The 26,686-nt window shown below is 42.2% G+C and overlaps 1 protein-coding gene across 18 annotated transcripts in view; it reads right to left on the reverse strand.

The window, feature by feature from the left end:
* The window catches only part of WIZ (WIZ zinc finger), a 59,039-nt gene that overhangs the window by 13,192 nt on the left and 19,161 nt on the right, over positions 1–26,686 (reverse strand). For 9 of the 18 annotated variants that reach the window (XR_014544231.1, XM_083597649.1, XM_083597640.1 and 6 more), the window contains exons 3-5: positions 12,363–12,423; positions 7,842–10,390; positions 7,233–7,598 (exon numbers count right to left, since the gene is read on the reverse strand). Coding sequence is in view for 17 of the 18 variants with exons in the window: in XM_083597649.1 (XP_083453775.1) it covers positions 7,233–7,598; positions 7,842–10,390; positions 12,363–12,423 (2,976 nt within the window). In the remaining variant the exon portion in view is untranslated. The remainder of the gene's footprint in view (positions 1–7,232; positions 7,599–7,841; positions 10,391–12,362; positions 12,424–26,686) is intronic. The other 9 variants (XM_083597653.1, XM_083597652.1, XM_083597643.1 and 6 more) reach the window with 2 other exon arrangements.

Below are 26,686 nucleotides of genomic sequence, written 5' to 3' on the forward strand. Positions count from 1 at the left end.
AAAGACAGAAGTCAGCCATTCCGACCTTCAAAGTGCTGGATAGCCAAAACAGACACAAGATAACGTATTGCATTAAAAAATAAATAATTTCCAACCTATGTTTTAGGTATGCATATTTCTCATACTGCAATACAACCAATTCTTGGTGTCTTACTTTGGGCTTTTGACGAGTCAGTAACATTCTTTTCAGGATTTTCAAAATTCACTTTAATAACATGTATCCACAAGGGAGGTTAGAAAGTCAAAGAAACGAGAGCCGGTTTGCCTCGATGTGGATTATTCCCGTTCTCGCAGCGGACAAAAGATGTTTTATTTATTTTTTTAAAAAAATGTCTCACTTTCGATTGCCAGCTGCTGCCGGAGGGCGCGGACCAGACGTGACAGGCGCTGGCCAGTGGCTCCGGGTGCTGCAGAGGCTAAACGGGAAGCGGCCGAAAGGATGCTGACCAGCGGGGAAGGCACGGCCGAGATACCCGGGCGCCCCGTTGGCGGGGAAGGAGGAGAGCCGCGGGCTACCAGGCCTTGACAGGAAAGCTACCACGGACTCGGCTCGGAGAAGCAAGGCGCTGCCTCCTGCCAGCCACCCAACCCGACCTCACGCCACCCCCAGAAAGGGACGGGCGCCGCGATCCCTGAAGGCGCAGACCGGGCTGCCCCGGAGGCGGCGGGCGAGGGGGGGGGGCGAGGAAGGAAAAGCAGGTCTCCAGCATGACACCTCCCGATCGGCCCTCCTGCCTGACGGACAGGTCTTCCTCCTCGCCTTCCGGGGACTTACCGGCCTCGGGCGGAGGACCCGCGCTCGCTTCATCCTCTCGGGGCCGCGGCGCCGCCACCGCTTTTGTCGCTTTGGGCTGCGAGGGGGTGGAGGCCGCCATCTTGGGTCCGGCACATGCGGGGCGGCAGCCAGGCGGGGCGGCGGAGCGCCGAGACTCCAACTGAGTGCGATCAGGTGGAGTAGTCGAGCGCCGAGTCAACCCAAGAGAAGCCGGCCCAGCCGAACCAGGAGGAATCCACAGGCCCAGAGAGATGCAGCGAAAAGCACGAAACGCTCAGGGTACGGGTCCAGGCAAAACTACTCCACCATCGAACGGCAGATTAAGGGAAAGCCAGCAAGGATGGAAGCCGCGCGCTTAAGGCTCCAGCAGACGAGAGCAGTAGAGCACCTAACTCTCCTGGCCACAGCTAGGACGCAAGAGGCAGAAAGGGAGAGGGGGCCAGTTTGCGAGCGGGCAGGTGGGGAAAACAAAAAACCGAGAGAGGAAGATGCACTCTGTGGCCAGAACGCCTTCAGAATACTACTGCTGAAAGAGAGATAAAGAGCCTCACAGCAGACAAGCAACGTGAGGTGTATAAAAACACTCTGCATCTTTAAGGAACAGTTTTAAAAACATTTTTTCTGTTTCTTCATCTGCAAAACCACTTAATTGAATGACCACAGTTTTCTAGCCCAAAACTACAAAATGACTCAAGTGCACTGAAGTGGTGGTGGATATAGCTGTCACAGTTGCAAGCTCAATCTATATACTAGTTAAACAGCAATTGCTCCTGTGTAGGTAGCAAAGCAAGATAATAGATTAATCGAGATACAACATATTTTAAAAACTACAACAGATACATAAATAAGTTGTAATTTATGAAAAGCCCTCTTTTATCTCAAGGCTGAGAAAACAGGGTTTCCTTCAGATCCACTTATAAGGATCAACTGCCTAAAGAAGACTGTCTTCCCTTAAATCCCAATCAGATTTGGCACTTTGGACACTTCCTTGCATTGCAGTTTGGCTTTTTTCAGCTCCAAACCCATTTTTAATGGAGGGGCCCAGGTCATAGATACAAAGAAAGGTGACAGAGTTTAATAGAAGACAGTAAATTCCATCCTGGTTTTTTATTCCTTGCTTCAGTTGCACCTCTTCTAATAAACAGATCTTCCCTTCTGTTCTGAAGATTAAGAAAGATGAACCATCTCAAAAAGAATAAATATGCACAAACGTGTGCTTAAAATCCAACATCCTCTCCATCTGTTCAGGATGAGCAAAGCTGCTTTTGAGCCATAAGACAAGGGAGAGAAATATTTCAATCAGAAGACCATTTTTCTGAAAGTGAAATGCAATGCAAATATCTCCTCTCTTTTGTCGCAATCATAATCCCACTTATCTGGGTGTAAGCCCTATTTCACATTTCTCTAAATTTTCTATTCCTATATTTAAATGTTCATTTCTCTGTAACTGTATTCATATATTTTTCATCTCCACTAATGTGAGTTGGGGGTTGAACTCATCACTAAGCAAATGCCTAGGGACAGAAAAAAGGAACTGCCTTTCAGCAGGCAAATAATGCATTTTCTTCACCAGCACTAGGTGCATAAAAAAGTGACAACTGATTTTAATAAAACTGTTAGGAAGGGGTCCTCTTTCCTTCTTCAGTAATGGCATATGCTTTTAGCAGCTGTAGAATGGACAGAATATACTTTGTGGGCCAGGCTGGGCTCATAGACCATACATGTTTTAACAGCACTGATCCAACCTTGTATTCTGTAGTTTTCTTGGGTCTTCAGCACTGTTACAACATTTTTACCAAGCTATGAAAATTGTTGATTCACTTCCTGTTGCCAAAGAAAGGGATTTTATCAATAGTAACAACTCAAGAGTTCTAGAAAATATATTACCTCATTGTGAGAATTGACACCCTCCCTGAAAAAAGAGGTAAAAATGTTTAATTGGCTTTGGTTAGATGAAATTATCTAAAACCAGAATTTAGGGTCAGCATTAAGAATAGGAAGTCCAGATGATAAAATAAAAAATGACCAAGATGCTTTTAGCCCACATGCCACTCAAAACAAGGTCTATGCCTCTTTGGAATCTACAGACTTTGCACGAGTTAGAGACCCAGCCATCAATGTATGCAGATTTAGGGGATATCTGAAATACATGCCTCAAAATATATCCATGAAGGGTTTAGGTCACCGGGGGCTGGGGAGTAAGAAAGCATGACAGTTAAGTTTCATTGTACATGACCTTCCAGTGGTTGGCAAAAAAATGCAGAGATAGAGACAGAGTGACACAATGCTGGTTTTTGCCACACACAGAGGAGGGAAAGAATGGTTAAAATTCATTCTTTTTCTTTGCTAAGGTTACAACATGAATTTGAGCCTATGAACAATTAGCTTCCAAAAAGAAGTGTCTTAATGTTGAACATTCACAACGTCTATATTTGAAAACCTTCGCTATCTACAAACAAACAAAAATACCCCACAAGAAACCACTTCTAAAGAAGAGGAACATTGTTCCCCATGTTTCTAGGGTTTATACACTCTGGGCATGTATTAGGAATCCAATGAACAGTTTATCCCGAGATTTATAATGAATTGGTTAATCCAAATGGGAGATTTCCCCAGACTTCCAAATTACATAAAAGCCTGCCAGAAATCTAATCAACCAATGCTACTTGCTTAAATAATAATAAAAAATTATCTTGTTCTTTGTGGTGTTGCTTGGCTTAGTAAGGCCTTGAAAATATAGAGATGTCTGTATTTTATGGATACAGATAAATTAGAGAGAACATAAAGTTCAGTGGAGTCCTACTCATAATATTTTAAAGCAAAAAGGCATTTGCATTAAGATAAATAATGATTTGTAAAGGATGAGCTATAATTTTCTAATTGCAGGCTAGCATTGGTTTCAAACTAGATCTCCATTTTGCCTACAGAAAACCCAACTGTTCAACATATTACTGAAAACTGAGCTGAAGAAGAGAATAAATTCCTAGTATTTTTCATGAGGAGAAGCAAAACATTCTAGAGTTGCTTTCTTCACTAACATCGGACTCCATCTTCCTAGTCACTTTAGTCTCATTGTATTTCCATATTTTACACAATAAAGCTATAATGTAACTGCTGTCTGAAAATGCTGCCATTTTTCTCTGTACTGTAGTCAGGTTAGGCTAAACTACTTTCTATATTGGCTGTCAGTATGCAGCAGAGTTACATCCTTCTTCTTCTTAGAGGATCATCTTCCACAACTGCTTATAGTAGTGAAAGCAGAAACACCAGAAGGTTTTATATAAAGATATGTCCTCAGATGACCATGTTCCTGACTGGCAGATTTTATTTCTGATTACAGCTTCACTCTGAGGGAGGAATCAGCTTTTACAGGAGACAGAGCTGCAGCCACTCCTTCTTTGGCCTTCCCTCCTAATGCTGTGCATTCCAATTTACATCATCCTCAATTAGCATAGCCTAAGGTCAGGGATAGAGACGAGGGTGGCGTTGTGGGTTAAACCACAGAGCCTAGGACTTGCCGATCAGAAGGACGGCGGTTCGAATCCCCGCAACGGGGTGAGCTCCGGTTGCTCGGTCCCTGCTCCTGCCAACCTAGCAGTTTGAAAGCACGTCAAAGTGCAAGTAGATAAATAGGTACCGCTCCGGCGGGAAGGTAAACGGCATTTCCGTGCGCTGCTCTAGTTCGCCAGAAGCGGCTTGGTCATGCTGGCCACATGACCCGGAAGCTGTATGCTGGCTCCCTCAGCCAATAAAGCGAGATGAGCGCCGCAACCCCAGAGTCAGTCACGATTGGACCTAATGGTCAGGGGTCCCTTTACTTTTACCTTTAAGGTCAGGGATTAGGGGAGTTATAGTCCATCAATATCTGAAGGGCCACACATCTTTGACATACACAGATCTGAGAATCCTCTGGCCTTTGTCTAGCACCCAATACCTGTTCCTTTCATTATGTACAAATGCAACCACCTTTTCAGATGAAGACTTGCAAGTGCTTCCATCAAGGGAAGTTGTTGGAGGTTTTACTTTTTCTTTTTATATCATAGTGATCTTGGCACCACTGAATTCTGCAATCCTTCCACAAATCAGGAAAAGGTTATGAAGCCATCCAGTAATTTTTTGGTCCATATTCCCTACCTTGTTTTCAGTACCCTTCTCTCTTACTAGAACTAGTAAGTACTAGTAAGTAATGCCAATTTAGCTGTTTTATTTCATTTCTGAATGCATCCAGAATGACAAGGCATCAAAGATTTTGTTCATGTCACTGCTAACCTTAATGAATTCGACTAGCAACAGAAATCCATGAATGTTTGGTTTCCCATAACACAGCATGATACTTTTCTGCAGTCAGCTTTCCATTACAGTCTCCACCATAATTTCCTACAGGCTGTATTGCTGTCCTCAGTACTGCAAGAATGTTAAGTAAACTGATAGGTAAATTAATAGGTATGTGCATGCTGATGATACCATATGCAGTTTCTGACAGTTGTTTGTGTGTTTAGGCAAATTTTCTAGCTACATGATGTCTCCACTTTGCAAAGCCAACTGCTGATTTTTCACAGTTCTTAGTATAGATTAACTCATAAGAGTTAGAAATGCACACCATTATTCCCATCCGTTGCTTTTTAGATAAAAACATTTATTTGCAGATACGTCCATCTGGCAGCTTGTATATAATGAATGATATATTGAGGGCTAGTAAACATGTTAATTGATTATTTATTGCATTTATACCCTGCTCCTTTTCTAAAGGGTGACTTACTTATGGCTTCCAAGCAGTCTCTCATCCAGGCAGCTCACAGGGCAAGAACTGCTTGACTGTGGATAGGCATTATGTACCTACAGACCATTCCTGAAGCCAAACATATAACTTTTCTTCATTTCACAGTGTAGCAATGCCTGCAAAATTCCTTTTGAATTTGCCATTTGGCATTCCTTGCATTTGCTAAATGCCATTCCACAGATAGGAGGACTTGTATCGGCTCCTTAACACCAAGGCCACTTTGTGGCAATGCACACTCACACCTTTTTCTTTAGACTTCAGTAAACCGCATAGACGATGGGATTTGGGATCAGAAATACATTCCAAGTCCTATAGAAGAAACTATGCAGAAATCTATTTTCTACCTTAGTTAGTATTACAGACCACAAATATGTCACTTGCTAAATACCATGCGCCTACAGTGTAATAGTATCCATCAATTCTTCAAACTAATGAACGAAATTCAGACTACTGGCCGAAAGTGGTTTAATACTGCTGGTTATATAAAGGTTAAAGAAATCAAAATAACAGGAATGGGATGGAGATTGAAAGTAATTATACCCTTGTAGAACTGTGTATGTGAAGCGGTTTATCGTTTAAGTAACATCCATGACAACTTTGTTATAGTCTCTTTCTGCCCCAGGAAAGTTTTTCCAGTGAGAAAACCTCAGAACCACGCCCAGAGTAGACAAGCTGTACAGACAAAAATCTAATAGTAAGAACCTAAGTTGTCACAGTTAGAAATGGGGGTAGCCCAAGTCAGAATAGGCTGGCCTGAAATGTAGCCGAATGGCAAGGATATGACATGGCAACATGATGTATTTTCCTATTTGTTTTAGATTTAGATCAGATTTTGAGGCAACTTCATATTATGACTGGAGAAAATAACCGAACACTTCCTACAACAGATGGGAGAGAGATTAGTCATTACTTTTGATCTGCAGTCTACTTGTTCATCAGGGGTGCAAAACCTGAGCACCCAGTTATGACTGGCTGCTTAAAAAATTGGTCTGGTGATTTGCCTAGGAGGTCAGGAAGAAAAATGTTACCCAACTCATATGCATTCCTATGTGGTCCTGGTTAACACATCCACTTCCCATAGAATCAATCCTCTCACTTAACAAACTATCATTATTTATTTTCTCTTCTATCCCCCCACCTTTTATACTTTCTCCTTTGACTCAATCTTTTTCTGCTCTGTTCCTCTTTCATCTTCACTTCCACCCAATATTTTTCTCATTCCCACCCACACACCAGTTTTAGGCTTTGACACTTTCGTTTCCTTCTCTTTGCTCCCACACTTTGTCTTTTATTGAGACATGTGTGTGTTTATATATACACTCCTTTATCTCAAAAAGCCTTCCCTGAAGTAGGACTTAGACCAGTCTATGACTTCTGGGAAGACTTGGGCCGCTGCATGACATCTCAATTAGACACTCAACACATTAATGGAAGGAAAGATGGACATCAGAATCCATCCTCTCCCTGGAACATCCAGATGTCTTCCTCTCCATGGGCTCCTGGGAAATGTCTGAATCCTGTGTTTTACCTCTGCTTATCACTATAGTTCATAATAATCACCATCACTTCCTTCAGGTTGTTCTGTAAAGGTTATCACCAGGCAGGGTTAAGGAGGTAGCATGCTTACTAAGATTAGTACTGTTTCCAGGATGCATGTAAAATTCTGAAACTGCTTACCATCTCTGAAGGGCTGCATGGGCTCATCTCCCCAGGAAGGAGGGAACGGGGAGAAAGGTGATTGTGAAATGCTGCATTCAGATATGGGGGTCGTGCTTTTGCAGGGCCCAAACCCAAGCATCTCTCTCTCCTGACTTGGCGATGAAGGATCTGTTCCTAGTGCAGACTGAAGCATAGGGTATTCTGATGAATTGGCTAGTAGCTCCTTCAAAATGTTAATTGGTGAGATGGTGAGCTCCCAGTTAGTGATTCCAAAATCCCTCAGGTGAGCTCGGGCATGGCTGGATAATCCTGCACGTGTGTCAAAGCCAGCCCCACAGAATTCACATCTCATTAAACTGAAAGTACTTGGATCAAAGTTTGCAACTGTGAAAGAGGGGATAATAATCAGTGTCATATTAAAACATAAAGAACAGGCAATAAATGCTTTCAAAGAACCCCCACTAGATCACATGATTTTTTTTTTTTAAACCCAAACTATGAAAACTAGACATTGCAAAGATGCTATAACATCTATTGTTGAGAGGGAAAATATGGGAACATACATACCCATCTTCAAGGAATGAAAAATATTAGAAAAATTGAAAAAATTATAAATTGAATACATACTACCTTTTTTCTTCTTCTTTTGGAAGGAAAATTTTTGCTCAATAGCTTTCACTTCTTCTGCAGAGATGAAGTGACGGACATTGTAGCTCACACCCACCCTGTTCAGGTGGCCCCGCACGTGATTGGCTAGGCCAATCCCATTGTGGAACCTGTCAGGACAGTACGGGCATTTCCTCTCCTCATTCTTCAGCATCAATGAATCTGCATCCAGAAGATCATCCAGTTCTAAGGAGCTTTCTAAAGAGGAATCTAATAGGAAGACGCCTAAGGGAAGGGATTCATCCATTCCAAACTCTTGGGAAGGAGGCAACATCTTTTTCTTGAGAATCTTCATCTTGGGCCGCTTCATCTTTCTGGGATAAATATTAATCTCATCAACAAGAACAATGGGGACCATGTGACGTAACTGATGCTGCTGCCCCGCTGATGCTATTGTATAATCTGTTGCCTTCAAAGTGCCCCTGAAATTCCTTTTGAGGTCCAAAGCAGATTGAGGAATAGCAACAGGCCTGAAATATCTATTCTCTGCTAACTCTATTTCTGTTGCTAAAGGGAATTCTTCTTCCATACTCCTAATATCGCTTATGGGTAACCATTTGTGCTGGAGTTCCTCCAGCTCACCTGGGTGGCTTTTGGCATTCTCTCGCTCAGACTCAAGTGGCGGTGCTGTGCTTTTATTCCTTATTTGTTTCAGGGCATGCGGAGAATAAGCTTTCACTGAGGTAAGAGTAGACAAGATCTTATGTGAAGAGCTATAGGGAGCTCGTTTCCTAGCCCGAAACCCAGGCATTGGGATTTCTTTTTTATTAGTGCCATTGCTTTTATTAAGTCTCTGGTGGCCCACTGTGAAGCCATGAGGGGATTCATAGTGGGACGTGGTTTCACAGTGGGACTGGGGGAAATGTCTGCCTGCTTTGCTCAGATAATCAGTTTCTGGAAATCGGCCTGACCTGCTAGGGCTGTAGGCATCCCTACTAGTTCCAGGCTGGTTTACATCTGCTTCAAAAGACTCCGTGTTCCAGGACAAGTGGGAATGAGCATATTTCATGTGTTCTTTTAAAATGTTTTCATTTGGGGCTGGAAAGCTGCAAAGCATGCAAGTGCTAAGACCTTTGTTGCTACTGTGTGCATGCGCCACTTGAGGTACATGATCATTTGGCCTGAAATGTCTACTATATATGTTGTGCATGGAGCTGTCCCGTGGATCACTACCACTGGAACTGCCAAACAAGTTCACATTCTTCAAACTTTGATCTTTCCTCTCCTTGACATGCATCTTTGCATGTTGGACAAACACCTTAGAGGAGTTGGTTCCAAACACACACTTTGGGCACTGCAGCCTGGCATCACGGCCTTCATCTGGGAATTCATTGAGCTTCTGAATTTCCTCAATGATTTTTTCTCTGGACTCCTGATGGAGTCTCCTGTGCTGCTCTAGAGAACCAATGTCCCCAAAAGCCCATCCACATTCACTACAGTTCAACTGACACTGACCTCCAGTGCCCTCTCTGCTTTCATCCAGCCCTAGTCCCCTGTTATGCTGAAGCATATGGTCCATCAAATGTTCCTTCATCTTAAAATAGATGCTGCATTCAATGCATGTGTACACAGCTGGGTCCTCTTCCTGCGCTGCGCCATCTTTCCCCTGCTCCTCCACCAGGGCGTTGCACATATAGGGTCTTGTGTCATCATAGGTGCTGCAAGAAGGAGATTCCACAGACCGCAGAGGAACACGTTCCGAAACATCTCCGGCATTAGCAGTCCAAGCATGTTTGCGGACAGAAAGGTCTGTGGCTGTCTGATGCCCTGACATCTGTAATGCCCACTCAGCAGTGTTCGCAGAACTTACTTCGGCTAAATCGGAGTCCATTGCCTGCCCCTTCCTGGGGGAGAGTGCACTCTCAACAGTCCTTGCTTTACTTGCGTGAGGATTTTGCATTTTTCTAAATACTGGCAGAGCTAACAAAGAAGCTTCTCGTGCAGACTGTCCCCTAACGGCCAGGTTTGTTGCTACATCTGTTGGCTTATTTACATTTCTGTAGGGAGGCCTTAGCCCCTCATTGTGCTCAGAAAGCCAGTCAAGCCTCCGAAAGCCCTTCTTTCCCAACCCTTGCCTTTTGTCTAAGTGCTCTTTGCTGAAGGCTTCTAGCTGCTTTGGTTCATTGCTATGGTATCTTTCATCCCCACTAACAGTCTGTGCTCCAGGAGGGGGTGGTGAAGTTTCCACTGATGCTTTGCCAGGGTCTAACGGCTGAAGCTCCCCTTCTAGATCATCCGTATTCCTTTGCACAGTTTTTATAATGTTAGGTTCCATTGCAGAAGTGGGTTCCTTTGGATAATAATTATTTTTCCGTGCTGCTTCCTTGGAGCTTGCTAAATCCTTCAAACCAGGGAGTCTTTCTAAAGTGCTTTCTTCTTTGGAGACACTACCCATTGTCTCCCGTGTAGAGCAATCCCACAAGGCAGTCGTGCTTCTTTGATCTGCTGAGCCCCTAGATTTTGCTCTGTAACAGCCTTTCCTGGATTTTAAACGGTCTTCTGCCTTGGTGCTGAAAAGAACAGTCAACAAAAATCAGCTAAAGGAAATGTATTAAATTGTTGCTCTAAAAAGATATATGCATTTATAATCATGAACTATTTATTGACTCTTAAGTCACAGCTGAGATCATGCATTCTACACAGCTCTCCCTTTGCTGCTGCATGGAAAACTGGTGTGCATGCAACATTTCAAATGCCAGTATACATCTCCCTGTGCACTTCCACCACTCAAACAACAACATTCTCAGATGAATCATTCCTCTTCACAAAAGGCAACACAACACCTCAAAGCCCTACTCTATCAGCTCAACCTGCTGGTGGCTACTGCCATTTGGATCCCCTTCTCTTAGCACTTTCACCTCAGTAGCTATTCTATCTGGCTACTATGTAACCAGAAAGTTTTTGTATTAAAATTGGGAGAATTTTGTATTAAAATTGGGAGAATTTCTGAATTCTCCTATTTCACCCTCATTATATATCTTTCTCTTTTCATAGTATGGCCTTTATATTTTAAACCGGAAGGCAGAGACTGTGACAATTTTAATTTTTTGTACCTCTCAGAGCCAATCTTAGTCACTTTATCATCATAAAGAGACAAGACTTCTTATATCTTTCTAACTAGATAATGCTATCTAAAGTTTACATTGTCCCTTCATAACCAGCCCATTTCTACTATTGTTCAATTATCCAAAAGAAACCTTTCATTTCCAGCACTGGCAACAGCCTTAATTTTGCTAAGTGACTATGTAGTACTTGCCATTGGGTCATGAGCCATATTCATTAGCAGTGTTTTTTGTTGCTGTTGTTTTCTACCATTTACCTCATTAAAGAGATATAAAACTTGCCATGATGGTTCTGGAGGAAAGTCACAGGGCCAAACTACAAGTTATATTAAACATGCTTGTCACTTCCCAGATTCTTTTTTTTTAGAAAAAGCAGCTGTACAGCAGGTTTGTTTTCTAACTCTCTTTTCTCCATGCCTTTTCGGACAAAAAAACCCTGTTCTCCCCATCTGCTATTGGCTGCCCAAAAGCACTACTGCAGTAAACACTACTTTTGAGGTGCTTCACAGTCCAGATCCAGATTAGAGCCTCACACTTCTACATTTTCTGGGGGAGGGGGAAGAAAATGCCCAGCGCTAACCATGATTTTAAAAATGTTTGGTTAACGTAACATGCCACTTGGATCTGAAGCTGTCCCACCTCCTAGCCATTGTTCCATCATCGTTTTACTTTTTGTACTTTCAATTTACACCACTGAATCTCTGTACTCATTCATTTTAGACTCCTTGCGCCTTTTGGATGCTAACTTCTTTCAGCAGAAGCTATGTTTGGATTGTTTTCTCTCTGGGCTAAAGTAAAAACAGACTTGTCTGAAATGAACTATACACTTCATCGGAATTCCATAATGCAAGTACTTTCTACATCTTCCTTGGCCAAGGTCATCCCAGATGGCAGGGAAAGAAAACAAGAGCACTTAATGGAGCTAACATATCCTCTGCCAAGCCCAAAGAACAATGAAGAGTAGAGAAATCTGATAATGAATGGTTGAAGCTTCATGCAACATAAAGGCCTAGAGACTGAGCTCACACTGCAGTCTTATGTGCCTTTGCTAGGCAACAAGTCTCACTGATATATCAGATTTTATTTTCAAGTTTGATTGCTTGTTATGTTTATAACCATCTGCTCATTCCTCAGCGTTGAATAGTCCCAGGATCAATAATCAAGTGGCAGGTATATGTTCTATCAATTGATCCAATGACCTGAACAGCAAGCTTCTCTGACTTGACTATGACCCACTTCAAAACAAGAACCCAGGGAAATTTTCCAGGAAGGATTACATGAGTGAAGGCACACATGTTATATTGAATGGTATTATACTAAGCTTGATGTTGCAATACAAATGAAAGACCTTGGGAACTGGCCCACAGAGATTAAAAATGTCAAGCCCTGTAATTCTTCCTCTAGCAATTTCAACACTTACCAGGCTTCCTTCTTGCGAGTTGTGTTTGAGACAACAGCACAAGGAGAAGGATTGGGCTCATCTGCAAGAGAGAAAAGGTAGCATCATATGCCTGACTTGTGCAGCATACCGGGGCTTCAAGTGTACTTTACAAAACATGTAACGTTATAGCTATAAAGCTTTCCAAGCAGCTAAACCCACCCAGTTTGTGTCCCTTCCTCAGGGCGGGTTTGGATTAGTATGGGATTTCTAACCCACACTGTTTAATCCCAAGCACCAACAATTTGATATATAATCATTCTAGCAGTTAAGCAGTTTAAAATGAAACAAGATAGATGTAAAATAAAGCATGTCCAAGAATCCATCTTATAAGTAGTAAAAAAACAAACAAACACCCATTCTAGTGCCTTAGTATCAAAATACAAATTTGCTTCCTCTGCAAAGTGAGATAATTTCAACTGAAGCAAAAGGGAGTCTCTCTCTCTCTCTCCCCCTCCCCATCCCACACAAACTGCAAGTGCAGATGGCCAGATCCGAATCAATATCATAGCTGTGGACAAACGGTTAAAGTCACCCTACCCACCAACCCACCAACACCACCTCTTGAGCCAGACTGGACCACCACACTGGAAATTTGGGTTTCCACACTGGAAAGTTGGCTTTCTTTTGTGCAGAAAACAGGCGTGGGTGTGAGAGACACACAGCCCTGCTTACAGCTCATAACACATGGAGGGTGTGCTAAAGCTCACATTATGATAGTATATCTTGACCTGCTAGGTCTGCAATGAATGCCCACACTCAGGCACTTCCAGTTCTGTGTGGAATGCAGGCTTGATTCATCCCAATCTTCTGTTAGGTTGGCAAAAGGAAGCAGCCACCAATATCTGGCCAAAGCTTCCACTGAACCCTTTCTTTTGTTAGAATCCATACACAGCTCTAGGACCCAATTCTATGCCAAAATGCAATATAATCTGGTTTAATTATACAAAATTACCAGCAAGATGGTCTGCAGTGGGAAACTGTGTGTTGCTGAAGCCACAGTGCATAGGATGGCGCTTTATACCAAGTCATACTATTGGTCTGTTTAGCCTATTATTGTCTACACTAACTGGCAGCAGCTCTCCTGGATTTCAGGCAGGAGTCTCTTCCAGCCTTACTTGGAGGTGCCGGGGGCTGAACATGGAAACTTCACTGTCTAAATCAGATGCTCTACTGCTGAGCTCTTTCCTCAAAGAGTCCTTTCCTTGCCAGAACCTGACTGCTTATAAAATGGCTTAAGGAGAGGAACTTCAGAAGTCACATACTGTACTAACTAAAGGTGGTTTAAACATGATTCAGGAATTGAACTTGGCATGTATATTTCATACCCATTTTGTCCCCAAATGGTGGAGCATCAGGATTTTCACTAACTTTCAACTGATAATTTAACAATACCTGGATGTTAGTCAGATAAAATGGAGATGATACTGCAAACAGAACCAATTTAATAAATGCAGAACTCAGAAGCACTAGGGTTATAACACTAAGGCCCAAACTACACATGATGTTGAATATGTGTTTCACATTTAATGGACAGGGCTTTGTTTTGTTTTTCAACAAATAGCATGGGGGGGGGGATTATTGGGATCACAGATTGGGAGTTTAACCCTTTCTACCCCTGCTGTAATTCTAAGAAAAGTTGCTCTCTGACGCTGTTATTTATTTTGACAGGGATCAAGTGCTGGGGAGAAAAAGAGTTGGGAGTTTGGCCATAACTCAGCAGAGCTTTTTGCTGAGGCAATTTCTACAGTTCTGAGAGTACCGGCAGGTGGAAGGAATGGTGGCATCTTGCTGACATACATTGCTACAAATAAAAATATTGTTAATATGTGGCTCTACAGGGAAGAGGCGCATTTGGCAAAATGCCAGAGCCTACAGGGTCAACCAAGTGCTACTGGAGAGCACAGGACACGAATATCAGGTTGAAACTGAAAAAGCCTGAATCTGCGCCGTCCATTTTTGTGACTGAGTCTTTGTACATTCCTTCCTGCACCTGAATGCCTTCATGGACTGGAAATGCAATGGCATCCCGGTTATATCAGGCATTGTTTACATTTGTAGTGCAATGAACATGAAAGAGAAGAAAATAAAACAGCAGGTTTTGTATTCGTACTAACTGTAGGCAAGCTTTACAATTCAATGTGATATTCACTTGCAATGATCCTAGGAAGGAAAAGTTGCCCCTGCCAATCCAGGCCGAAGACAGATATAGCATTTTATCAGTGTGAGTTTGCCTTCAGGCCAGCTTCTCAGCTTGCCTGGTATACACACGTAACACATATCAGCAAGTCAAACAGAAAGTTCAACCTTGCCAGTTATGCTTCATGTGGGCTATTCCCTTAAAAAAAGAAGCTGCACATACAGATAAAACAGAGATCAAAGATTAAAAAAAACCCCAAACCAATAGCAAAACTAATCTGAGAATTGGGAAGGAGGTGTGTACAAGGCAATCAGTGGCATCCGGAGATGAATCTTCCACACTTAAACGGAAATACTTTGAACAACTGCAGAATGGAACACTTTTCCAAAACCTGTCCCAGGAGAAACGGTTATGTTTGGACTGAACAGACCGAGTGCTCTCCCACTAGTCTGAGGACATACAAAGAGTTCTTTTGGACCAGATTAAAAGCCTATCTATCTAGTCCAGCATTCTCTTCTTGCTGTGGCCAACCAGATGTCCATGGGAAACCCACGAGCAGGACATGCGTGCAACAAATGTGCATATAATACATATATCTTCACTGTCAGACTTTGATTCAGGATGCACAGCCATGTTGTAACTTGGATGGAAGCATATCTTTTCCAAACAGCCTCTGCTTCAATACGCCCGTGAGAGAGAATGAAAGACTCTATTATACACCATCTTCAAGCCAAGACATGGAGTATCTCCAGATTTCTGTTACAAACCTGATGGAAATCCAGGCCAAAAGAGATAACACCTCTGAAGTTTTAGAACACTGCCTGTCCAAAAGTTCTTCACATTTTTTAAGAGTGTTTTGCAAGACAGCAAAAAAATGAAATGTTGGTGGACAAACAGCAGGGTCCTGTTTGTTCAGGGGAAAAAGATACCAAGTAGGCTAGTTTCACTTGAAAGGGAGAAAAGAAGCTGGAGAGAACTGCAATCTTTATAAAGGGACAAAGAAAGGTAAATTTTGAAATATTAAAAATATGGAGCTGTTAAGGAAAAAGCAGTAGAAGTACAGATAAAGAGAGAAGGACAATGGCAGAGGTGGATCTTAGGAATTCTTTTGTTCATGAGAGCTCTAGCATTTCTATTTTTAGAAACCATCTCCTTTAGAGGAAAAACAGAACGATTTATCTTCTTACTGATGAGCACAAAACTGTACTCGGTGCTGCAAGACCTCATTTCTTGGAAACAGCAAGAGATGAGGGAATTTAATGTCTTGATCTTAGAGGCGAACATTTTAACCTCTCTGGTAATCCAAAATAAACTTTGCTTCTGAATATTCAAGAATGGGAGTCGTGGGTTTTTAGAAAAACAACACACACACACACAGCGCAGGCAGCAGATTTTCCCTTTAATCACAGCCACAGTTTCAAAGCTAGAAAGCATCCTCATAATCTAAATAGTACAATCTGATCCGTTTTTTCAATGAAAGAATAGATATAGCAATCTAGTTTTTAAAATGATGCAGAAGTGCTACTTATCTGCCATCTTATCTGCCATTATATTGGTGTATGCTTTACTGTTTTTTGTGAACCGAGTAACAGCTACAGTCCTCCAACTGACCTCTCCTCTAGTCTGCTCTGATGCTTAGCACAAACCACCCTGCCAGGCCCCCATCAGGTTCATAGTCTTGAGCTGTTCATAAGATCCAGAGCTGTGTTGCTTAAGAAAATATTGGTAATCCTTATATTCTTTTCAAAAGACACCTCAGCATCAAACAATTCCAAGTTTACCTTCCTCTAACCAAGAAAAACAGCCTGCACTGCTTTGGACTTTGTCCGTTCAGCTCACACTATATCAACCTGCATTCATTTCGTGCGGTTCCAAGCACCCAGGAAAAAAACTGGTTCACGTTCTCCATTTTCACAAAGGAGCGGGAAATTATCACGATCTTACAAACCTGATAATGCAACGTTTTAATCAAAACCTTATTCTCAATGGCCAGTAGTTGCTTTGGCTCCCTCAAATTGTACACTTATTTCATAACCATAAAATCTGATGTGGTTTAAGAGTGCATGAACTGAGCTGGGATGCACTTTCAAGCCTACCATTTTCTTTATACATGTATTATGATTGATCCTATTAGAAATATATATTGTTTAAACCCTTTACTTCTTTTAAGTATACATAGCTGATTTAATATCTTCCTTCAGATTTCTCACATACAGTCATACCTCAGGTTGAATATGCTTCATGTTGAGCGCGTTTGAATTGAGCTCCACGTCAACCCGGAAGTAATAGAGTGTGTTACTTCTGGGTTTTGCCACTCACGCAGACGCTCAAAACTACGTCACGCGCATGCGCGGAAGCAGCGAAAAGTGACGGGTGCGTGCGCAGACGTGCCGTCGCTAGTTACGTTTGCTTCTGGATGTGAACGGGGCTCCAGAACGGATCCCGTTCGCATCCCGAGGTACCACTGTACATTTTGCAAACACGAGAAGCACATTTCCTCACTTTACACACATAACTCTATCTCCATTATAGCTACTCTGACTAGTGTGGGGGTGGGGGTGGGGTTGAGGGTATTCCTCTGATTTACACTTCATTCATCCTCCTAGTGGTGCAGCAATAAAACTGCTAGCACATTTACAAAGCTAAGCAGGATCCAGTAAGGTTTCAAACTGGTGGGCAACAGTGTGTTGAGGTTCCTGCATTGCAGGGGGTTGGACTAGATGACCCTAGAGTCCCTTTCCAACTCCACAATTCTACAATTTTATGATTGTTAGGCATATTTTTTGAAAATAAAATTACTAAAGCCAACTTTAATACTGATATATGAAGGATCAGGATTGAGGTTTATGGAAAACACATTGGACATGAATTACCATTATTATTACATGAAGATACATGAATTACTATGCCTTGAACATAATAAATAAATATTTGGATAACATATGTTAAGTGCATAAAATGTAAAACACTGGCTAAATGCTCAAAAGAATTGGCATATTACCTTACTGTCCTTGTTCCATAAGAATATTTTATTATTTTAAAAAATTTATAAACTGTTCACATTATAAAATATCAGAGCGGATGGCAACAGAGAGATCACATCCAAGCCTAACAGGGACTTTGGAAAACTACCCCAGAAGATCAAACTAGATGACATCAACAATTTTGTGTGTTTGAATACAGGACAGGCCCAATGGCATGGAAAGAGGGGTGGGAGGGAGAATCTGGTTTTAAAAGCAATGAAGAGGGGGGAATGAATGAACACTGCTGAATCCTCACCCCACCAAAACACAGAGCTTACCACCCTGCACTGTCCCTTTGGAAACTTTTCTCCCAGCAGAATTTCCAGCATTATAAGTTGCCCTCGCTAAGAGAAAAGTGTTTGAGAAGAGAAGCCACAGCTCCTTCAGCCACTTGCTCCTTCTCCTTTTAAGACTAGACCCCCTGTTTCTATGTGACTGAAGCCGTTCCAGGTTTAAAAGTACAGAACGGCTGCTGTCACATCTAGTTCGGCCTAATCTATCATTTGCTGGGCATATCAGCATGATCTTCTTTAAGGGAATCTGCTGCTGCACCATATCATTTGTTGCTGTTAGTAATAACAAAATGCCTCTATAGCGGCAGCATTCTGTCTTTTCCTTTTTACGTATAAAAGTAGAGGAGACGATAGATTAAGGACTCAGAGTAGTCATTTGGCATCCAGTCTTCCCCCCCCCCAAGCTTTTATAAATTCTGCAGGACATTTTCCCCCCCGCAATGGCTTTCCTCAAGTGCAATCTGACAATATGCCATTTATTCCAAGAGATTTAGCCTTAATGAAAAAAAACCTTTTCCGTAAATCACGAGGAAAAGTCAAGTATTACGCTGCAAGTAAAACAATTTTATTAGTTATCAGGAAAAAGGTGTCGTGACTTCAAATGTGATAAATACTATATTTATATAGCCAGCAACAGCACAAGCAATTATAGATAACCTAGAAAACTACAGTCTCAAAAATGGGGTCATAGAAATGGGATACACTTCAAATGTATAGTACTTGACATGTCACCAGCACAAACACATTTTTAACAAATGTTGTAGAAAGAAAGAAAGAAAGAAAGAAAGAAAGAAAGAAAGAAAGAAAGAAAGGGCAGTTCACAAACCCATGTATGTCATTTGACATTCACTAACTCAGTTATTGTGTAAAAGAAAAAAGAGCCATGTTTAGGCAATAGAAAAGCTCTGTAATGGATTCAGTGAAATATTTCTGGTCTGTGGGGCCCTGTGTACTGCCCTTTTGGGGAACTCTATTCACCTAAATACATGTGACTGTGTCCAAAAATACGATGGAGCTAAATGCAAAAAAATGAGTTAATTAGTAACATGGGTTATCTTTTCCTGAGTCCAGATTGTCTGGTGTGCTGTTTTTTAAAACTAAACAAAACAGGCCACAAGAAGATCTGGTGTAAAGGTATAAAGACAAGGCTCTTGGCAATTGGCTTACTAAAAAGGAAAATGTGCAGGTAATGTTCTATCCAATTAAAGCATGGCACATTTGGACCAGGAAGACTTAATTCAGAATTATGAGCCTCAGAAATAAATAGCACGAGCAGGCACAAAATTTATCTGTCTCCCTAATGGGGAATCTCTGCTTGTATTTAACAGGATGATTCCACAACAGTAACTTCAGCCTGAAATATAAACTCATTGGGTTTTATCCAATGCTAGTACTATTCAGAGTAGACACCATGAAATTAATGATCATGACTAACTTAGGTCCATTAATTCCAATGAGCCTACTCTGAGTAGGATCCACCATTGGATGGGGGGGGGGGTCACGCTACTCAATGTTTCACTCAGCAGTGAATATGACCACTTAACCATCCCTAACATAAGGGGCAAGCAGTTGACAACATCACTTCTGATTTATCCAGAAGACCAATCAAAGTGTGCTTCCAGCTACATTTCAGTTGGGCAGTTGCACTATTCCTAATTCAAAGGTAACTTCTAACCCACTACTTCAAGGGGCTTACAAACAGTAAACAACTAAATGGTAAAAAAAACCAAAAAACCGAAATCCAATAAAATACAACAAAGCCATACAGGCAGGGACAAGACTATGGATGTTATATGCCAAAGCTTAAGACAAGGAAAGTATGATATTTCTACAATTATTAAAATATAGGTTTATGCCTTTGGTTACTTCTTGTAAACTGCTGTAAACACAAGCCCTTTATCTAAATGTAAATGCACCTTAGAGAGGTAATTAGAGTGCAATGCCCTAATTACTGTGCAGAGGTGTGACTCCCCTTCCATGCCACCACAAGGGGCAAAAGTCCTTGCTAACCCCAGATACACACAGCTGCCATGCAACCAACTGATGCTGGAGTACAGTGGTACCTCGGGTTAAGTACTTAATTCGTTCCGGAGGTCTGTACTTAACATGAAACTGTTCTTAACCTGAAGCACCACTTTAGCTAATGGGGCCTCCTGCTGCTGCTGTGCCGCCGGAGCATGATTTCTGTTCTCATCCTGAAGCAAAGTTCTTAACCTGAAGCACTATTTCTGGGTTAGCGGAGTCTGTAACCTGAAGCGTATGTAACCTGAGGTACCACTGTACTCTGAACAGCTCCTGGCTAGGCAATAAGATGGAATGGGCTTATGGCCATCTGGCTGGAAGCCATAGCTATTGATTCCACCAGTCACTGCAATTTTGCCACCGGTTACAACAGGTATCTGTGCTTCACAGTGTCCCGACCTCAAGTAAACTCAGGATTTGACAGAATGGAGGAAATTAAACATAAGCATATCAATGGCACACTGCAGCTCTGAATGGCTGAGTTGCAAATCTGGTCCCTGGGTACTTTGAATGCCAAAATAACTTTGATATGAAACTCAAGAACTTCCTCAAGGCCCTTCCTAAAGCCTTTGGGCAATATGTTTACAAGCCTTCTTGCAAATACATGATAAAATAAAAATAATGCAGGCATGGAGAAAGAAGAGTTAGTATCTGTCATTCTAAACATCACAAATACTACGACCCAACAGAGGCCTGCAGCATTTGCACAGCGACAGAGCAATCATGCTAGGAATTAATGTTCTATCTGAAGGGAGGCTTTGCAAAATATTGTGTTTCAAGTGCTGGGATAATATGACATTCCATGATGGAAAAACACAGACTAGAGGGAAGAGATGTGGACCTGTGTGCAATGAATAAACAACAACAATGTGCATTTATTATGTAATAAGTTGCTTGTGAAGAAAAGTTCTGACTCTGGTGTTTGGCTGGAGCCGCACCAATTACTTTTTTGCTGAAAGAAACCAGCTAGATGTGGCACTGCTGTGGCGTTCTTTGGAGAATATCAGATCACATCACTGAAAATCTAATGAAGCAAACTAACTTCCATTTAATTAAGGGCTTATATCATCCACTAGGGACGTGGGTGGCGCTGTGGGTTAAACCACAGAGCCTAGGACTTGCCGATCAGAAGGTCGGCGGTTCGAATCCCCGCGACGGGGTAAGCTCCCGTTGCTCAGACCCTGCTCCTGCCAACCCTGCAGTTCAAAAGCATGAAGTGTAAGTTGATAAATAGGTACCGCTCTGGTGGGAAGGTAAACGGCATTTCCATGTGCTGCTCTGATTCGCCAGAAGCGGCTTAGTCATGCTGGCCACATGACCTGGAAGCTGTACGCCGGCTCCCTTCGCCAATAAATGAGATGAGCGCCGCAACCCCAGAGTCGGCCACGACTGGACCTAATGGTCAGGGGTCTCTTTACCATTTATCATCCACTAACAAGTGAAAGTATCATTTGTTTTGCAATTTTTTCTAATATTTCTTACCCATCCTTCACCATAGTTTCGTGGGAGGTGGGGTAGAGGTAGAACAATTCAGTGGTACCTCTGGATGCAAACAGGATCCATTCCAGAGCCCCGTTCGCATCCTGAGCAGAACGCATCCCGCGTCTGCGGGTCGTGATTCGTTGCTTCTGCACATGACATCGTTTTGAGCATCTGCGAAACCCGGAAGTAACCCTTTACGGTACTTCCGGGTCGCTGCAGGACGCAACCTGAAAAGATTTAACCTGAAGCGTCTTTAACCCGAGGTATGACTGTATTTGTTACAATTACAAAAACAAGAAAACCCATTCCAACAGAACAGAACAATATAAATTCAGCAAAAGTGGTGTGTCCCACAAAACAAAATATCTTCAATGTCAAAGACCAGGGTAAAGAGGTGCAGTGAAAGCTACACAATGAAGGTGCTAGACATACCTCTGTGGGAAAGGAGTGCCACAGTTTAGGGGATGCCACAGTGAAAGCCCTCTCCCAGGCCATATATTCTGCCCTTCTGAGAGTGACTGAACTCCCATGAGAGCCCCTTCTGCATATCTTAAAGGGTCTGTAGGGCTGGAAGGGGTGGGGTTGCCATATTTCAAAAAGTGAAAATCTGAACAAAATTTGGGAAAGCTGTTGAGCGACATGGGCTGCCATACATCTGGATTTCCCCCAGACACTGTTTATGACTGCATAATGGTCTTTCAGATATTTGTGGCCTACATCTTTTATCCACCAAGTGAATGTACAATTTAGATAACTACTAGGATCTTGTCTGTCCATTATTTCTGTTTTAAAGGAATACTTTACATCAGATCACTTTCCATTCGCTTGGCTGGGGGTGGGGGGTGGAGTCATGTGTACAAGGGTTGATTTCTTTCTGGTTCCTCATCTTGGAGAAACTTCCCTGCTACTCTCTAATGTGCAGACTTGTCTAGTTGCCTAAAATGGATCATTGGGAAAAAAAAGAGAAGAGTCCAGAGGTCTTCTGCAGAACCAGAAAGCTGTTGGAGTAGTAGGTACACGGCAGGTTTCCATTATGACCGACCATAAAGAATGCTTCTGATGAGAGCACTATCAAACCAGTCTGGTGCTTAGGTTTCAAATGACAGAGAAATCCCTCAAGCAGTCAGGTTAAATGCAGGATGAATGTTCATTGTTGTATAACTGCACCACAAACAAATCAGAATGAATGCTCAATAAAAACCAGATTTACTGCTGTGTCAGCTTTATATGAGCAAATCAGGGTGAATGCTTAATAAATAGGTAATCTATTCCTCACTCTTCTTTTCTCAATTTCCCTCTCTCTCTCAGTCTTTCAACATTCTGTGCTACTGACTTATTACTGGGCTGTTTAGGAGTCGTCATCCCCTCAGATTTTTTTTGTATATTTGGGCTACTTCAAGTCTGTGACAGTACTTCTCCTGTGCACAAACATGGGAAGGCTCAGGTTGTTAGTAGTATACTGATTAGGCACTCAGAATTGTATTGACAAATCATAAACACAACAACAGCAACCATGTCTCCCCCCCCTAAAAAAACACACCACATGGGAACATGTGTTTGTAAAAAGCACGAGCTAGGCTTGGTGCCAAGTATCCGGTCAGCAACTTTTGTTAATTCAGGTTTTCAGCTATAACAGCACACCTTTCCTGCCTAAGGGAGAGTGCAAAGAGAAAAGCCAGAAGGCAAGAGTAGACAACTACCCTGATTAAGTAAGATCTAAAAAATGCTCGGGAGGGACGCGGGTGGCGCTGTGGGTTAAACCACAGAGCCTAGGGCTTGCCAATCAGAAGGTCGGCGGTTCGAATCCCCGCGACAGGGTGAGTTCCCGTTGCTCGGTCCCTGCTCCTGCCAACCTAGCATTTCGAAAGCACGTCAAAGTGCAAGTAGGCGTTTCTGTGTGCTGCTCTGGTTCACCAGAAGCGGCTTAGTCATGCTGGGCACATGACCCGGAAGTTGTACGCCAGCTCCCTCGGCCAGTAAAGCGAGATGAGCGCCGCAACCCCAGAGTTGTCCGTGACTGGACCTAATGGTCGGGGGTCCCTTTACCTTTTAAATGCTTATGACCACAGAAGCACCTGAAATGCTGCAGACCACAAGGAAAATCCAAATAGCAGGGTTTTTCTGGGGGTAATGGTGATGGTGAAGGCACTAATTTTCTGACCAAATAAGAATATTTAGCATTTGCATGAAGTACTTATTCTCTGAGTGTATCTGGACATCTTCAGGCCAGACTCTATTTTGCAAAGGTGATTAAAGGAGACACATATCCAAACAATCATTCAAAATGTGCTCTAGCTACATTTGGCCATTTGCTGAGACAATGGCATCATTTATAGGCCAAGCGAAATGGATGGAGGAGATTGGCTAAGGGAGGAACAGGCTTACAGCAGGGTAAGAAGCCTTGCCAAGGTTGGGGCAGGAATGGGATTTGTTTTTAAATTGCAGGCTGTGTACTTCAGCCCTAGAAGTGGGGAACACTCAGACATAACAAAAATCTACAAAGTCAGGAGAAAATCTTCAACAAAAAGCCGACGCAAGCACTTTTACAAAGCAAAATGAAACTAAAAGTGTATACAAAATAGTGAGGGGAGGCATTAGATGAACTCGTGCTACATTCATTTGTAAAGTCAAGGTCACAGTCCAACAGCTGTCTACAATTCTTGTTCAATGGCAGTTTATCACTAGTTTATCACTAGTTGTCTTGTGGGGGTAGAAAGAAAAAGATTGAATTTTCCCAACGAAGAAAATGCAGTACCAGGAAAATATAATTTCCCCACAGAAGCGCTCTTTGAGGGAGAGCACCTGGATCCTATACAACAACTAATGTAAGAAACCACTTTCAATTCGCCTCCAAAAACTGGATAAGCCTTGAGATTTGAAGATTTAACAGGTCACAACATCTCTGGAATGTGCATGTCTGGAATTACAGAAGAAACCTATTTGCCTGGTGTTATAGGTCAGAAGTCAAGGCATTCTGAGTTAGCGTCTCCTGAAAGTGTTGGCCTTCAAAAATACCGGTGGGAACAAGCTGGTTTTTCTTCTCTCTGCTGAATTAACTTTTTTCTATGAGTAGAGCTAAAATTTGGTCAAGATAATTTTTCTAAATGTCATGAAATGCATGCAAAAAAGCTATTACCAAAAGGTCATCCAGTAGTGTAGTTGCATCACCATAAGGATTTTTAAAGATATAAGTCTTGCAGAAAATCAGAAATGTTTCTATTAATCAGAAATGTGCCAGATATATGCAACTAAAAGCTTTTAAAAAGGATGAGGAGATTGAGCATGACTTGCAGTGATTTTGATGGTATCTTGGCTGTCTCTGAGTGCAGATCCAGGTCATTGAGCCTGAGCTTCCACAGCCACGGCCCAGTAGATATGTTCTATGCTTATGAAAATATTTAATTCTCTTGCTAACTATGCAGTTTTAAATGCACATTTTATACTTGACTTCCTTTAGTTATGTTTTCTTTTAATTTTTTTTGTTATCTTTACTGTGTTAGATGTGCATTCTGTAGTTGACCTCCTTTGCAATGTTTTATTTTGAAATCTTTAAGATAATATTTTAGTTTTCTATTAATTATGTTGCCTTGAATGCATACTTTGATGTTTTAATGTGTTGTTAGTCGCCTTGAGTTTTTTTCATAAAAATATAAAGTGGTATAAAAATGAAATGTATAAACATGAAACGAATAGAAAACATCCTGGCCCTCACTGACAAGTGACAGTCAAAGAAATCACACTCCCAGCTCTGTTTCTTCCAAAGTCATAAATCAGATTGGTACATAGGCAAGGCACTGGTTATAAGGTTTAGCAGGTGCAAGGAAATTATAGCGACATGGTTAAGCACCAGCTAAGACTTTGATCCAACAAGCAATGTGCCCCTTGCATCTTCCTTTTGAACAGCAAGGTGAACACAGTTCTTAGCACAGCAAACAGCTGCAGTCCTGGGACAGGGTAAGTAAATGGGCACTCAGATTCCTATGAGTGGGTTGGGCCTTCAAAGCTTGTCGGTGCTGGCATCTCCATGGAGGCAGAAAAGGAGTCGGCACCAGCACAGCATCTGACTTATTCTCAGTCGCTTCCATAGAAGGGGGAAGCTCTTCACTGACAGAAGGTGGCACCAAAGGCAGCTCCACAATAGGAGAAGTCTGACGAGAGGCATCAGATTCCACAGGGGAGGAACACTTCCTTGTCAACCCAGCTGATATCTCCTCTGGATCCAGATGCTTACTCTTTGGATCACGGGCCTCTTCCTTGTATTATGACATTTATTGGGAGCACAATTTTGCTTCCTCCAACCTGCTGGGACCCTCCCCGGGTCATCAAGCTCCAACTCCCCAAACTCCTTCCATTCTTTCATAGGATTGAACCATCCCCTCCATAACATCTCAGTGGAGCTCATTAAACACAAACTGTTAAAACACAGTTATGAGTGCTGCTGCATGCATTATAAATATACAACGCTATTGCAATCATGCAGTCATTCTTACTGAACTACGATTCCAGCTTGATGGGTCTACTGTTCATCTTCTCACACTGATCACAAACTTGGCTGACACAGAAACCATTAGGTCTTGGAACACTGCACTAATCAATTGCAAGCTTAAATGCTTTATCATCTTTAGGTGGAGCTCCCAACCATTCATAATCAAGGCACGTCAAAACCACAAGTCCATTTCCAGGAGCTTCTGTGGTGTGCTGATGAGACATTGCTATGAGCCCAATGAAAACAACACCACCACAATAGTGCCAGACATGGGGTACTTTAAGTGTGTGGGCAAACTGAACAACCAGATGCACAAATAATTAGTAACATCCCTTCTATCCACTATCTCAGCCTACAGATCTCAAACTCCCTCACTGTTGGTTTTACAAAGCCTGTAAGATTTCAGAAATGGATCTGAAGATGTGGCCTAAACGTTAGGGGGCAGTTGCTTCACATTCTGGACCCCTAAGAATGCTTGCTTCAACATTCATTGGTCACCAACTTCAAGTGAACATTTTGGTGATTTTTGGCAACCAGAGCTCTCTCCATTTCCTGCTGCTCCACAGTAAAAGAGCACATCCTTTGTCAGATTTAAAACTTAAGCATAACAAACTCAGAAACATAATGGCAAGTTCCTCACAGAAGGAAGCTACAGATACAGCCGCTCAGAAGAAAGAGCTGTGAGTTTATGAAAGAGACCTTTGTGCGCTGACAGTCAGAGTCTTTAAGAGGCTGGCAGATCTGAAGCAGACTCAGTGTGACATCAGGATAAAAGCAAAAAAAGTTCTTTCAGGCAGCAGAACACATATTATAAGACCACTCTTTTCACTTCAGCAAGCTAACCTGAATACCTCCCTCAC

This window comes from Podarcis filfolensis, assembly GCF_964270895.1.
Source record: "Podarcis filfolensis genome assembly, chromosome: 2".
In the NCBI taxonomy this organism is placed as follows: Eukaryota; Metazoa; Chordata; class Lepidosauria; order Squamata; family Lacertidae; genus Podarcis; species Podarcis filfolensis.